A 15,994-nucleotide genomic window follows, 5' to 3' on the forward strand; every position below is an offset into this window, starting at 1 on the left:
TTAAACCAAGGCCCGCCCACAGACGGGAAGTCATTGTTCCCTGGGGGTTCACAGCTTTGGCCAATTGAGAAACCAGTCCTAGATACCCCACAATTCATTTCTCAGAAAACAGTTACCATGTTTCAAGGAATTTAAAATCCTTTCTGAATCTTAAGAAACACTGAAAGCCAAACCCAGGAGAGAAAGCATATTGAAGTATTTTAAATACCCTCTCCTTAGCTCCGAACACAAAATTTTATATTTGATATACAAGCTTCCCAATGTTACTGACTAAATATTATCTCAGACAGCATAAGGACAAGATAGGTCATTTCATGAGTTGACTGGAGTCCGGCCAAGGTCGGGCAAGGACCTCAGTGACTTTCCGAAACACCAAGGTCTCTGGAGGGCTTCGTGGATTGCGTTGAAGGGGAAGGAAAGGTCAGGATTAAATGTGTCCAGATGGGTGGCTTTCCTCCCATGAACACTACAACTGAAAGAAGATAAAAGAGGATGGTGGAAACAAAAGTGAAACAAATAATTGAAAGATGACCACGTGGCCACACAGTGAAGATAGAAGGTTTAGAACCTTCTGGCAGAAGTGTTACATCGACACGACTTCACTGGCTTCAGACAGAGCAACGTGGAAAAGCAGAAAGGACTTTACCTTCAGAGTCAAGACCACGCTTTCTGGCTGTGGAAGGCAGAGACCGCATGCAGCAAGGAAACAGAAAAAGTTACGTGAATGATTAGTTGCAGAGAAAGTCAAGCGAGAGAAACATCAACACAGACAGAAATTGTAAAACTCGAGCGCTTATTAGAGGAAGAGTGTTTTGAGTCGAATCAAGTTCTGGACCTTACATTTGAATTCGCATTTGGGTTTATCGACAGGTTTCGCATCAGTGTGCTAATCTGACGGGAACGAGGGGGAAAGGTGCACACGCTAACACACCAGGCACGCGGTCTTCGTGAAATAAAGCAGCAGCGGCTGTCTGCAACCCCAGAGCCAAAGGCAACACCTGCCGAAGTGTCCTTTCTAAAATGAAATCTGATGGTGTGGTTGCCTTGCTTAGTAGCTTTCCATGGATCCCACCTGTTTGCTTCAGGCTTCCTACTGTGGCCCGATCGTATGTTGCCCTGGCTTCGTGTCCCCGTTCTCCCCAACCACTGCGGTCTCGGGAAGCATCGGCTCTCTCCCCTCCTCACCCGGGGCTCCCTAGTGCTGCCTCCTTTTCCAAACCATCATTCCCATGACGCTTCCTCTGATGAAACTCAACATCCCTAGTTGGATGCTCCTTCCTCCAGGAAGTCTGTCTTGCTAGACGGGGTTTGCGCTACGTCCCTCCTTCATGCTGCCTCGGAGTCCTGTGCTCGCCCTTCCACTTGCCCACTCGGGGTGCCCGGCCGCGCACTCCGGAGACGAGGACCAGGACAGTCACCCTGCTCTCCCGGGCGCAGCCCAGGGCCTGGTGGACAACAGCCGCTCGTTCAGAATCTGATAAACTGATGAGCTGAGGCAGTAGGAGCCACTGCCTAGACCAGTGGCCCAGAGACAGGGACTGGCCAGCGAGGAGGACGGACCAACCCTCAGTGAAGTAGAAAAATAAAAATGCGATGAGTTTCCCATAAAGTGAAATTTGCTCAGTTTATAAGACTATGCTTTCTGGGGGGAGGGAGGAGAAATGAGTGTCCAGGGGAACCACGTCATCCCGGTTGACTTAGTCAAGTTCCACACGTGGCAAAATAAACGTAGGTGGCTGTGTTGTGGCCCAGATTGCTTTTTTGAAATTGTCAGTCCGAGAAATCTAAGTTTGGGAACGTATTGTTTTAGATGGCAGATTTTCCTTTGCCCCTGGGTCACCTGGGACACGTTGAGTGACCCCAGCCCCCCTTCCTGGGCGAGGGCCTCACGGGCTGGATTCCTCCCAAACTCACTCCCGTGAGCACCGCCAGTGTGTGTGAAGATCCCTAAGTCTGGGCCCCTCCCCGAAGCGGGTGTCGGGAGATGCGGGTAAGAGCAGGAACCGGCTTCAAAGTGGCTGTGTTGTGGCTGTGAGCAGGGGAGTCTGGGAACCTGCTCTTGGCTCCCAGGCCTGTCGTGCTGGGCTGCAGACAGGGCCGAGCAGCCTGCAAGCTACACCGTTCCGCCGGCTGTTGGTGTTTCATCTCCCTGCCGCGCCAGCCTGGTCTGACACGTCTGAGGGGTACCAGTAAACCCCTCCGCGGAGCTGGGTGCCTTTCCCCTCCCCCCTCCGTGCTGGGGCGCGGCTGTTACCTGTGCGACGCAGCGGTTTGCGCCGTGGCCCTGCCACTGAGCATCTGCGCTTCCCTCCTCCACTAATTGTCATTACTGTCACCCGGGGACCTTTTGAAAAATGTCATAACCAGTCACCCCTGACAAACTACATCAGAATCTCTGGGGTCGGGTCTGGGCACGGGTACAATGTTACTCAGAGCCTTGGTTACCCCGTCTGAACAGGGATGAGCAGAGACCCTGTTCTATACGGTTACTGCAAAGACAACCCGAGAAACTGTGAGAAGCAACATGTTTTATGCATCATTCTGTTCTAAGCGCTTTCCGTGTACTAGTCAATGTATGTTAAGTGGGTTAATTCGTGCGAACACTTAGACCAGAGCCTGCCAGAGTAATGCTCAATCGATATCAACTAGGAGTAATAATCAATGCATGTCAGCATTATTCTCGTCTCTGAGCTCCAATGAGCCTCAGATGAGCCCGGTCGAGGGCTACCTTGCCTGCTTTCTCTCTGAATGCCTGCTGAGGGCGCTAGTGGGTCTTTTCCTCACTTGGAAAGGAGGGTGTGTTCCTACAGGCAGCATGTCACCACGCTCTCGGTCGCTTCAAGTGACTGCGGAGTGAAATGAACGAGGAAGAGACAAGCCAGGAGGTTGGAGTGGAGCTGAACCACAGCCACATGGAAACTAGTTCAGGAAGTCACCAGGAGGACACTCGCCGTTCCTGCCAACAGTGATGTGCGGGACAGAAAAGATGGCAGGTGGTGGGGTTGCTGGGAGAACTGTCCTCTGAAAAGGTTTCTAGACATGCGGGAGGCACTTATGGGTTATTGGTGGGAAGCGATAGTGAGCCATCTACCTGAATTGCCCTACACGATGCATTTTTGAGGACAGGAATTGTGTTCTTTTATTTAACCGAGCGTCACTCGACAAGTAAGGCTGAGAAGCTCTCTCTGCGGAAACCCTGCATGAGCACGTGTGGGTGACCTTTTGTTTGTTTCCTGTGTTTACAGCCAGTCAGACAGCATGTGGAGAATCTGGAAAGGGCTCACCTGCACACTCCGATGCCCCAGGAACGTTTTCAAGCGCCTGCAATACTGGCTGTGCTTAGCAGGGCTCGTTTTTGAACCTGGAGCACAGGGCTTGACACACACTGGGCATGCTGAACGCCCCCAAAACTGAAACATTAGGTGAGCTGCCTGTGTAATCTCTACCTTAGCCTCCAGGCAGGTATCCTATCCTACAGCCTCCCCTGCCCCAGCTGGGAGTTCTTAGAGTAAAAGTCCTACTGTCAGGTGTCTGTATCCCCCCCAGGCATTGCTCCTAATGAATACTCTAAGCAGCAAATGGATACATTAAACAAAAGAAAGTATAAAAACAAAATGTTATGGAGGAAAAGGGGCCCAAGGGTCATATGTTCCTCTGTATGTTACTTATAAATCTACTTCCTTCTTCTCTTCTTTACATAATCGGTCTCTGCCATCTGGCTCTTAGCCTCTCGAGAACAAGGGCTGCCTCCCTCCTCCCCGCTTCCCTTCCAGTCCTAGGCAAGTGCACACACAGCGCTCAAAACACATGTTCAAGCGGGAAGCTACTTTCTGACAAACTGTCTTTTGAAACAAAGTACCCTATTTCTAGGGATGTTCAACCATGTCTACAACCGCCCCTTAAACAACAGGGTTTGAATCGCACAGGTCTGCTCATACCCAGATTCTTCCCAATAAATACACCAAGTATTGCAATGTATTTTTTTCTTCCTTATGATTTGCTTAGTAACACCCTTTCTAGCTTACTTTATTGTAAGAACATAGTATATCATAACATACAACATACAGAATATGTGTCAATCAGCTGTTAATGTTATCGGTGAGGCCAGTGCGAGGCTATGGGGAATAGAGGGAAGGAACAAATAGGCTGTTCAGTGACTAAAAGCAAGTAGGTTGAGGTAAGAGGAAACAATTCTACTCTTGCTATAAGTCTCCTGGGAACTTAAACTTTTGAACATTCAAGCCTGTGTCCATGCCTAGATACACATCAAACCTCTGGTTGCCCCCCAGAAGAACTAAGAAGAGAATGTTCACATATCCTGACTGCCTGACATCCGGTATTCAGACCGCCAGGTCATCTAGGGGGTCACGTTGGGAACCGTTCAGAGGCTAAGGATGCGGGGCGGATTCGCCTCAAGAATGTGACTGGAGTACACAGCTCTGAACTCGGCTTTCTCCTTGGGCTCACGACTGGCTTTTGCCTAGCTGTGTGTTCCAGTTTGCAGATGCTAAGACCCATGAATAAATCTTTGTCTTTGATTTCTAGCAAAGCCTCCAGATTCTTTTTGAGTTTGTTCAACAGCTATTAATAATTAAAGTTTTAGGGAGTCAAAAATTATACCTGGATTTTTAAGTGCATGGGGGTTGGGCGTTATTCAAGGGTCACCTTTACTTAGGGAATTCTCCTCCTAAACTTAACTAAAAAGGTAGCAGAATACTTCCTTTAAGGAAAGTTTGGTTTTTAAATAACACACAACTTTAAAGGTGAAGGTTTCCTTAAATGCTCCTTTTGTAATTCTTGCTGTAGTTCAAGTGAGATTTACAAGGTGCTTCAATATTCCATAAAAGTTCTTAGTCAGAAAAGGTTACTAAATTCACAGATTAAATAACCGGTTGTTTAAAGAATTACTTTCAAGTCAGTCAAAATTGGCTCATACTTATTTTAACAACAAATATGTCAATAAAAATTACCTTTTCATAATCAGCTGAGAAGTCAAACTTCCTTTGTATTATTTTTCTTAAAATATCTGGGGGGAAAAAGCCACAAGACAACAGCAAAATTACTTTTTCAGTAAAAGTATAAAATACTTTTTATACGTAGAAGTATAAATATTTAGTAATAAGTATAAATATTTAGAAGATAAAAGTCTATATATATTCACAAATTACTGTACCTCTCTATATTACTGTATCCTTAGAATTTTATTCCTATTTCTTAATGCAGGTAAATTATCAAGCTAATGAGACCCTCACTCTGAAGCCAGGACCAGAAGCTGGAGTTTCGCTTACTATTTTGCCAGCAGCAGAATTCGAGGGCTGCCATATTTAAGAGTTTTCCATTTCTCCCCTGGCCGGTTTGGCTCAGCAGTCACAGCATCAGCCCGTGGACCAAAGAGTCTGGGGTTCAATTCCGGTTAAGGGCGCATGCCTTGGCTGCGGTTCAATCCCCGACTCTGGTAGGGGTCGTGTGGGAAGCGACCAGTGGATGTGTCTCTCTCACATCGATGTTTCTCTCTCTCCCCCTCCTCCCACTCTATCTGAAAATCAATGGAAGAATATCCTCAGGTGAGGATTTAAAACAAAAGAGTGTTCAGCTTCTCACACTACACCTTCACATTTATCAGCAAAGTGCATGCACTTCATTAAATGTCACTGATAAAATGTTACCCTGAAATTGCTGGTTCTTCATTATTTGGAACCACATATGCAATGTATTCTTTAATAATTTCACATTTATATAATATTTTACAAATGAGAGGAGTCTATTTTTTTTAATTCTCATCCGAGGATTTTTTTTTTTTTTTACATTTATCTTCAGACAGAGTGAGAGGGAGAGAGAAAGAAATATCGATGTGAGAGAGACACATTGACTGGTTGCCACCCGCATGACCCCAACCAAGGCTGGGGACAAACCGTAACTGAGGTATGTGCCCTTGATGGGAATCGAACCCAGGACTCTTTGGTCCACAGGCTGATGTTCTAACCGCTGAGCCAAACCGGCCAGGGCACAAATAAAAGGATTCTTACCGTGAACCTAACCCAAGAGTTCTGAACCCCATGAGCTACCCTCCCCCCTCATCTCCAAACACTGCCCCAAACCCTGCAGTTCCAGCCGTGGAAACTGCTTTTCCGTGGTCATTTGGGGCGTTCTCGAACTCTCCTGAGGTGGAGGCCCCTCTGACTCCGGTCCGCCAACCCTGTGATCACATGCACCACCGGCGTCCAGACAGGGAGGGTGCCTTGTCTGAATGGGTCGGGCCAATGTTCATCGTGTTCACCAATGCTAACTTTCTTCTGCCAAAAGTATTCTAAGTTTAGTGTTTTTGTTCGGTTTTAAAGGCTTTTAAAAAGTCTTAGTCAAATTTGTACTCAGATCATTTTGTCTCTTGCTTTTCTCTTTTTTAATATATGTGTTTTTATTGATATTTTTAAGGAGAAAGAGATAGAAACATCGATGCGAGAGAGAAACATTGATCGGCTGCCTCCTGCACGCCCCTTACTGGGGATGGAGCCCGCAACCCGGGCATGTGCCCTGACGGAATTGAACCGGGACCTCCCAGTCCTTGGGACAATGCTCAATCCACTGAGCCACACTGGCCGGGCATCTCTGGCTTTTTTTCTGATGTTTACTAGTCTCTTTAACCAGATGCAACAGGACAGAATTATTCAAATTAAGCCTAAAATTCAGTTACAGATTCAGAAGCATAATGGTGTTAAACATTAAAATCGGCTATTAAAATGTACAGAACAGGTTTTTCTTTAGGAACAAACCTTAGAGAGTGAATCATTTTTTTTCCCTAAATGTCAGGTTAAATGTGTTATTTGTACTCAGAACTGTTATTAATAAAAATTAAACACACGCACAGAGTCAGCCCTCTTGGGCACTTAAAGTGTTTACCTGGAAATGTGATTAACTAAGAGCACAAACAGTGTCACGTGTCTCTCTGTGGGGACACCCAGTGTACCTCTTTGACCTCAGTGGAAACATCGTAAATGCACATGGTGGGGAGGGTCTCCATGCTAAGAATGACTTAATCGGTTAATTTGCGCATGAAATCAACACTGATCAAAATAAAACAGATGATTCACATTTTTACCAAAAGTATTAATTCTATAATAGGATCAAATGAAATTGCCGTCCAATGTAGAAACTTAAAAAAACGAGGCTTATAAGTGTATAACCTGATAGTAAATTAACTCTCCCGGTCTCTTCCCAGGCATATGAGACTTTCCACAAGATCTTCAAAATAAACTTGGTAACTTGCCCGTTAGACTCAGTTCCCGAGGGCACAGGGGCAGGTGGGCAAGCCCAGTGGGAAGCCCCCAGTTCCAGGTAAAACACAGACCCACCTGGTCACAAAGTGTAGGTTCCTGGAGGAGCTGGCAGTACAAGGGCGGGCAGAGCCCCAGGAAAGCGCGGGGGGCCGTGCTTGGGTCTTACCAGCAACAACGGACGGACGGCCGCGTCCTGGCCTCCGCTCTGCGCCAGCCCTCCTGGCCCTGCCCTGGCCAGTCCTTCAGCTCCCGCAGCACGGGAGCCGCGCCACACGGGAGCCACGGCAGAAGCCACGTGCTGCCTCATCTCCTCGCCCCCCGCTCGGTTCCACAGCGCCCTTGCAGTCAGCAGGACCGTGGGACCCCAGTTCTGGCCGGTGGCATGTGGGGAGAGCTGCACGCAATCCCCTGCCAGGCCTGGCCTCTGAGACCTGCCACAGGCCCCTGTGCCCGCCCCTCCCCCCTCCCCCCTCCCCCCCAAACACAGGGGCGGTGGAGCATCCAAGCGGGTGGGGGACCACAGGACAGAGTGAGCCCCGTGCCCAGACCTCTGCACCTCGCCGCCCAGGCGTGGGACGAGCAGTGGAGAGATCGGCATTTTTTTCACCAAAATTTGGGCTTCTTTGTCATAACCGATGGTTCCACTTCCTGTCACTCCAAAAGCTCCCGCCGTTGAGAGCCCCACGTGTGTCTGCGGCTGGCGCCCTCCACCTGGAGCCTGTCCTGCCGACTCTGACCAAACGGAGGCAACTAAGCCTTCTGAAGTCTTCACCACCAACTGGATTTTCCTAAACCACGAAATACATATTCATAACCAGCTTACACCACGACTCACGCGTGTCTCTGCTACCAAAATAGTCAAAGTAATGCTCTGGGATTACAGTGTTATTCTGGGAAAGAGGACTAGACGGGACTGACTTGGATCTGGGACCCTCTGCAAGGGTTCTGTGCACTGACTGGCGCGGGTGGGCTGGACGCACCGGCCCCCAGGTCCAGCTGCTCTCTCTGCAGGACAATAAAGATTTAAATCCGGGTGCAGAGGTTCTTGGCGAACCCAGAAACACGTATGTGGTTTGTATGTGGCCCCAGTACCTCCCCCAGAGATTCCAGGTGGCAGGGACCTTACATGACAAGCAGAGGTAACCCACTGCATTCCTATCTGGCCTTCCTCCATCGGGCTAGGCTTACTGGGTGTTGTCTGTATGCTCTGGAAACTCCTGATTCAGATTCCCAAACAAAAAAGCATTTCTTGACAGAAATATCTCTCACAAATTCAAACACATGTGGAAATTTCTGGTTCTTTGGATAACTTGACTTAGTTTACCCTTTATTGAGAAAAATGCTTAAGGAGCCAACTCATTGCGTGAAAACGTTAAATGTGATTGAAGCAGCATAGTGGGTGCTGAGAGGTCAGCTGAGGAACAAGCAGGGACTCATGCCTTAAACATTTTATTTTCACTGACAGCATATCAAATGTATCTCTTAGCCCCTCAGTTGATGGCTGGGGTCCTTTTTGCAGTCTGAATCCTCTACCTAGGATTGAGATGAGTTAGGATGACGTTTATGGTAAAAGAAAGCTCCTCGCTTATTTAAAGGCCGACTTGGCCCAACCACTTCATCTCCAAGCCACAAGCTTAGGGTCAATGAAAACGGCACCATCGCCTGACAGAGTCACACCATCTACACACAGCAGGGGCATTCCAGAGAAAAGCACTGTGTGACCAAGAGGACCTGGCTTATTTGATTCTTCAGTGATTGGCATGGGGAGAGGGCTGGGCTTTTCTCTAACAAAACACTCTGTAAGAGACAGAGGTAGAGAGAAAACCAAAGCAAAGATAAGACAGTGCTAGAGATACACATAGAAAGTTTATTTTCAAGGAGTTGTGGGGGATGAAATCTTCAGGTCAGGCTGGCTGGCTGGACACTTGAGAGTTGGTGCAACAATCTTGAGGCTGAATTTCCTCTTCCTCTGGAAATCTCAGTTTTTGCTCTTAGGAACTGCCAGCTGATTGGAGGATGCCCACTCACACTATAAAAAGCCACCTCCTGCCCTGGCCGGTTTGGCTCAGCGGTTAGAGAGTCAGCCTGCGGAACAGAGAGACCCAGGTTCGGTTCCCGCTAAGGTCACGTACCTCGGTTGCAGTTTGTCCCCGGCCCTGGTTGGTCGTGGAGATGGCAGCCACTCATTGTGTCCCTTCACATCAATGTCTCTCTCTCTCTCTCTCTCTCTCCCTCCCTCTCTATCTGAACAAAAAATGGAAAAATGTCCTCGGGTGAGGATAAAAAAAAAAAAAAGCCACCTCCTTCACTTCAAGTCAACTAACGAGGGTGTTAGTCACATCCACAATATACCTCCACAGCAACACCTAGATTAGCGCTTCATTACCTCCGTGGGAACTGCAGCCTGGCCAGGTGCACACAGAGAACTCACCACGAGCCCACCAAGGCTGGCTATGTTCCCCCAGGACGGTGGTGCCCAGTAAGCGTGCTGGGGCAGAGCACACCTGAGCAGCCCTGTCACCTATGATCGGGCAGACTCACCATCATCCGTGTCCACTCCTGACAACCTGAGCTCCCTGCTGAGCAGAGGGCCACGTTTGGGGCCCAATGAGTTCGAGGGCGGGGACCACACACAGTCTCTGAGGACAACTAATCTTGGATGGTGACCCTTTACCACCCCCCAAAACTATCTTATGTTTGGCGTGTGCTGAGTTCAAAGGCAGGCGAATAAATGTCTCTTGAAAAGACTTCCAGTGGAAAACGACAGAACTGAATGCGTCGGTCACTCGTGAGGTTAAGCGGCTCTTCTCGGGAGCATGTGCTCAGCCCGCCTTCCGGCAGTCCTGGTCCGTTAAGGGTGTCCGTGTCCTTTGCCACCGGATGCACACCATTGCCCACTGACTGGCTCATGTTTTCCTGCAGCTGATGTGGGTGAGGCCGAAAGCGAAGAAGTGACCTGGGGGACCCAAATGATGTAACTGCCTCAGGTCCTGGAGTCCACTGAAGCCCCCAAGTAGCGTGTCTCCTGCTGGAGTGGCTGCGGTGGGCCTGTCTGAACTTAGCGCTCAAGGGGTGTGTGCTTTTCACAAGCACTTCATGAAGCCCCCGTCCTGCACCCCTTGGTTTCACGGAGCCCTTCACCCTACAGTGCAAAGCCACCATCAACACGACTGCACTCTTTGGTTTGGTTTTTAATAAAGAAATGGATGCTTCAGACCTTTAGAAGCTATACTGAGTTTGTTAGAACTTATCGAAAGTATTCCCCCTACCTCCAAGGATATAATCAAGTATTCCTTTATTTAAAATGCAATCCGTGCCCTGGTGGGTTTGGCTCAGCAGTTAGAGCATCGGCCGGTGGACCAATGAGTCGCGGGTTCGATTCTGGTCAACATACCTCAGTAGCAATTCATCCCCGGCCCTGGTCGGGTCTTGAGGGAGGCAGCCAGTTGATGTGTCTCTCTCACGGCAATGTTTCTCTCTCTCTCCCTCCCTCCTTCCTTCTCTATCTGATGATAAATGTAAAAATATCCTCGGGTGAGGATTAAAAAAAAATGCAATCCAGGCACCCTGGCGTGCTTTATTGCTTCACGACAGCTGTCAACCCATGGCTGTGAGGGCCTCCTGGGGTGGACCAGAGCCACCTCCCCAGAAGGACCGGAGCCCTGGCACACGCAGACTTGGACCAGAATGAATGACGCACTCACTCTCGCGTAGAGAAAAATGCTCCGGAAAAACGCTGCACAGGAACCTGTTCGTGTAAAAACATCTGGGACCGGTCTGGTCCTCCGAGCATTCTCCCAGCCGCGTGTCCACACAGGCCATGCGCTGGGACTCTATTTTACCGTCACAGCAGGCAGCTGAGTCTGTGGCTGGCCCGGCTGGCCCATAAGCCATTTCAGACTCTTTCAGAGGAAGCGGTGCTCAGGTTTCAAGGGCAGGGAGACTTCTGGGGTCTCGTGGAGCTTGGATCCTTGACACTGCCTGTCACATGCGGGCTCGGGGCCCAAGGGCCTCCCTAGTGATGGTAGGGGCTGAGAAAGGGCCCCGGGGCCCCGGGACAGGCAGGGCAGCCTGGCCTCCACTGGTGAATCCAGGGAGGGACAGGCAACATGGCCAAAACATCTGTGGATGCTTGTGGTATTTGGTTTTCTCGCCTAAGACATTCCTGAAAAGCGTAACTATTTATGCTGAAAATTTGCCTGGAAGATCTTGGAAAGAAATGTGGTTTGAATCACATTATTTTTTTAGTCTATCCCATGTCCACATGATCTCACCCACACTCCTGTGGGAATGTGAAGCAGCTAAAGCTTGTTCTGTTCTTTGTGTGACAGTGGGCTCACCTATTGACAGTGACCTCCCCCCAGCGGGGGACAGAAGTGGGGCTGGGAGCAGAGTTCAGGGGGACTCTCTTTTTTTGTTTATTTTTTTGTTTCTCCTTTTTCCCTCATTGAGACCATCCTCCCAATCCCACCCTCACCCCCAGCCTTATTGTCTATATCCATGGTTACGCATACATGCATATAAGTTCTGTGGTTTATCTCTTCCCTCTCCCTCCCCATCCCCATCTCCTGAGGTTTGTCAGTCTGTACCCTACTTCTATGTCTCTGGGTCTATTTTGTTCAGCTTATTTTACTTAGGATAATAACTCTCCAGGTCCCTCCATGTCATCTCAAAGGACAAGAGATCTTTCTTTCTTACAGCTGCATAGTACTCCATTGTGTATATGTACCACTGCTTTTTTATCCACTTATCTACTGATAGACACTTGGGCTGTTTTCAGATCTTAGCTATTGTAAATAGTGCTGCTACGAACATGGGGGTACATATATTCTTTCTGATTGGTGTTTCAGGCTTCTTAGGACATATTCCTAGAAGTGGGATCACTGGGTCAAATGGCAGTTCAATTTTTAAATTTTTTGAGGAAATACCATAGTGTTTTCCATAGTGGCTGCACCAGTCTGCATTCCCACCAGCAGTGCACTAGAGTCCCCTTTTCTCCACACCCTTGCCAGCACTTGTTGTTTGATGATTTGTTGATGGCAGCCATTCTGAGATGATACCTTATAGTTGTTTTACTTTGCATCTTTCTGATTATTAGTAATATTGAGCATTTTTTCATATGTCTCTTGGCCATTTGTATGTCCTATGTGGAGAAAGGTCTATTTAGGTCCTCTGCCCATTTTTTAATGGGGTTCTTTATCTTCCTTTTGTTGAGTTGTATGAGTACTCTATATATTTTGGAAATTAATCCCTTATCTGATATATAATTGGCAATTATGCTCTCCCATACAGTGGGATCCTCTTCCATTTTGATGGTTGTTTTTTTTCCTGTGCAGAAGCTTTTTAGTTTGATGTAGTCCCATGTGTTCATTTTTTCCTTTGTTTCTATTGCCTTAGGTGATGTATCATTGAAAATTCTGCTGCGTATGATGTCTGAAATTTTGTTGCCTACATTTTCTTCTAGGATTTTTATGAATTCATGAGTCACATTTAAGTCTTTTGTCCATTTTGAGTTTATTCCTGTATATGATATAAGTTGGTCTAGCTTCATTTTTTTTACATGTAGCTGTCCAATTTTCCCAACACCATTTATTAAAGAGGCTGTCTTTACTCCACTGAATGCTCTTGCCACCTTTGTCAAATATTAATTGAGCATAATGTCTTAGGTCAATTTCCAGGTTTTCTGTTCTGTTCCATTGATCTATATGCTCGTTCTTGTGCCAGTACCAGGCCGATTTGATTACTACGGCTTTGTAGTATAACCTGATATCTGGTATTGTGATCCCTTCTATTTTGTTCTTCTTTTTCAAGATTACTGTAGCTATTTGGGGTCTTTTTTGGTTCCACGTAAACTTTTGGAGTGTTTGTTCTAGTTGTGTGAAATATTTCAATGGTATTTTGATGGGGATTGCAATCTATAGATGGCTTTGGTTAGTATGTACATTTTAATGATATAAATTCCTCCAATCCATGAACAAGGTACATGTTTCCATGTTTTTATATCTTCCTCTATTTCTCTTTTCAATGACCTTTTTTCTTCTCTGCAAAAAGGTCCTTTTCTTCTTTGGTTTAGTTTATTTCTAAGTATCTTAATTTTTTTGCCGCAATGGTAAATGGGATTGCTTTTCCAGTTTCTCTTTCTGAGTTCATCGTTGGTGTATAAGAATGCCATCTGCCTGGCCAGTTTGGCTTAGCAGTTAGAGCATCTGCCTAGAGACCAGAGAGTCCTGGTTTTGGTTCCACTAAGGGCACGTACATTGGTTGCAGTTTGTCCCGGCCCCAGTTGGGGTCGTGTGGGTGGCGACCAGTCAATGTGTCTCTCTCACCTCTGTTTCTCTCTCTCTCTTCCCCTCCTCTTTCCCTCCCACTCTATCTGAAGGTAAATGCAAGAAAAATGTCCTTAGGTGAGGATTAAAAAACAAAAAAGAGTGCCATCAATTTCTTGACGTTAATTTTGTATCCTACTACTTTGCCAAATTCATTTATTAAACCTAGTAGATTTTTGATGGAGTCTTTAGGGTTTTCTATGTACAGTATCATGTCATCTGCAAATAATGACAGTTTCACTTCCTCTTTTCCAATTTAGATTCCTTTTATATTTTCTTCATGTCTCATTATTGTGGCTAAGACTTCCAGTACTATGTTAAATAAGAGTGGCGAGAGTAGGCATTTCTGTCTTGTTCCTGTTCTTAAGGGAAATGCTTGTAGTTTTTGCCCACTGAGCATGATGTTGGCTGTAGGTTTTTCATAGATGGCCTTTATTATATTGAGATATGAAACCTCTATTCCCACATTGCTGAGCATTTTTATCAGAAATCGGTGCTGGATTTTGTCTAATGCTTTTTTAGCATCTATTAATATGATCATATGGTTTTTATCTTTCATTTTGTTTATGTGATATATCACATCTATTGATTTGTGAATATTGTACCAGCCTTACATGCCTGAGATGAATCCCACTTGGTCATGGTGAATAACTTTTTGATGTATTGCTGGATCCAATTTGCTAATATTTTGTTAAGAATTTTGGCATTTGTGTTCATTGGGGATATTGGCCTGTAGTTTTCTTTCTTTGTCATGTCTTTATCTGGTTTCGGAATTAGAATTATGTTGACGTCATAAAATAAGTTTGGAAGCCTTCTGTCTTCTTGGATTTTTTGGAATAGTTTGAAGAGAATGGGTTTTAGGTCTTATTTGAATGTTCAGTAAAATTCCCCGTTGAAGCCTTCTGGCCCTGGGCTTTTGTTTGCTGGGAGAGTCTTGATTACCTCTTCAATTTCCTTACTTGTTGGTCTGTTCAAGTTTTCTGTTTCTTCCTAATTTAGTTTTGGGAGACTGTGTGTTTCTAGAAATTTGTCCATTTTGCCTATATTGTCCAATTTGTTGCCCTATATTTGTTTGTAGTATGTTTTAATGATCCTTTGTATTTCTGTGGTATCAGTTGTTACTTCTCCTCTTTTGTTTCTGATTTTTTTTTTTTTTTAATCCTCACCCGAGGATATTTTTCCATTTTTTGTACAGATAGATTGGGAGGGAGAGAGAGGAAGGGAAAGAGAGAGAGAAACATCGATGTGAAGGGACACATCGAGTGGCTGCCACCCGCACGACCAACCAGGCCCGGGGACAAACTGCAACCGAGGTACGTGCCCTTAGCGGGAACCGAACCCGGGTCTCTCCGGACCGCAGGCCGATGCTCTAACCGCTGAGCCAAACTGGCCAGGGCTGTTTCTGATTTTGTTTATTTGGTTTCTCTCTTTTTGTTTCTGGGTGAATGTGGCTAAGCGTCCATCTGTCATATTTATCATTTCAAAGAACCAGCTTTTTGTTTCATTGATTTTTTGAATTGTTTTTTTTTTTTTTTTTTTTTTTTTAGTTTCTATGTCATTTATTTCTATTCTGACCTTTACTATTTCTTTTCTTCTACTTGCTCTGATTTTTTCTTTTTGTTTACTTTCTAGTTCAAGTTACAGGGTTATAAAGTCAATTAGGAATTATTCTTGTTTCTTGAGATAGGCTTGTAGTGCTATAAACTCCCCTCTCTGGACTGCTTTTGCTGCATCCCATAGATTTTGTGTTGTTGTGTGCTCATTTTTATTGGTTTCCAGGGAGTTTTTTATTTCATCCTGATCTCCTTGTTTACCCATTCATTGTTTAATAACATGCTATTTAGCCTCCATGTGTTTGCGTGCTTTTGTTGTAATTGATATCTAGTTTCATGCCATTGTGATCTGAGGAAATGCTTGATACAATTTCAATCTTCTTGAATTTGTAGAGCCTTATTTTGTGTCCTAACATGTATTCTATCTTCAAGAATGTCCCGTGTGCATTTGAGAAGAATGTATATTCTGCAGCTTTGGGGTGAAATGTTCTCTAAATATCAATTAAGTCCAATTGATCTAGTTCATCATTTAAGGACTCTTTGTCCTTGTTAATTTTTTGTCTAGAAGATGTATCTAGGGGTGGTGGTGGGTGGGGGAGAGATAAACCACAGAATTTATATTCATGTATGCATAACCAATGGACATGGGCAACAAAGCCGGGGACGGGGCAGGAGGGATAGGGAGGAGTGTGTCAATGGGGTAAAAAAGGAGAAACATCTGTAACAAAAAATAAAATTAAAAAAAAAAAAAAGAGGATGTATCTAGTTGTGTCAGTGGGGTGTTAAAGTCACCCACTATGATTGTATTGCTATTGATCTCTCCCTTGAAGTCCTCCAGAAG

The 15,994-nt window shown here is 45.9% G+C and overlaps 1 protein-coding gene across 5 annotated transcripts in view; it reads right to left on the minus strand.

Moving 5' to 3' along the window:
• Positions 1–15,994, minus strand: part of PROM1 (prominin 1) — a 97,708-nt gene that overhangs the window by 49,084 nt on the left and 32,630 nt on the right. For 4 of the 5 annotated variants that reach the window (XM_036278926.1, XM_036278901.1, XM_036278908.1 and 1 more), the window contains 2 exons: positions 4,971–5,026; positions 647–673 (listed from right to left, as the gene is read on the minus strand). In XM_036278926.1, coding sequence (XP_036134819.1) covers positions 647–673; positions 4,971–5,026 — 83 coding nt within the window. The remainder of the gene's footprint in view (positions 1–646; positions 674–4,970; positions 5,027–15,994) is intronic. The other variant, XM_036278915.1, reaches the window with a different exon arrangement.

The sequence above is a fragment of the Molossus molossus genome, unplaced genomic scaffold (genome assembly GCF_014108415.1).
Source record: "Molossus molossus isolate mMolMol1 unplaced genomic scaffold, mMolMol1.p scaffold_m16_p_1, whole genome shotgun sequence".
In the NCBI taxonomy this organism is placed as follows: Eukaryota; Metazoa; Chordata; class Mammalia; order Chiroptera; family Molossidae; genus Molossus; species Molossus molossus.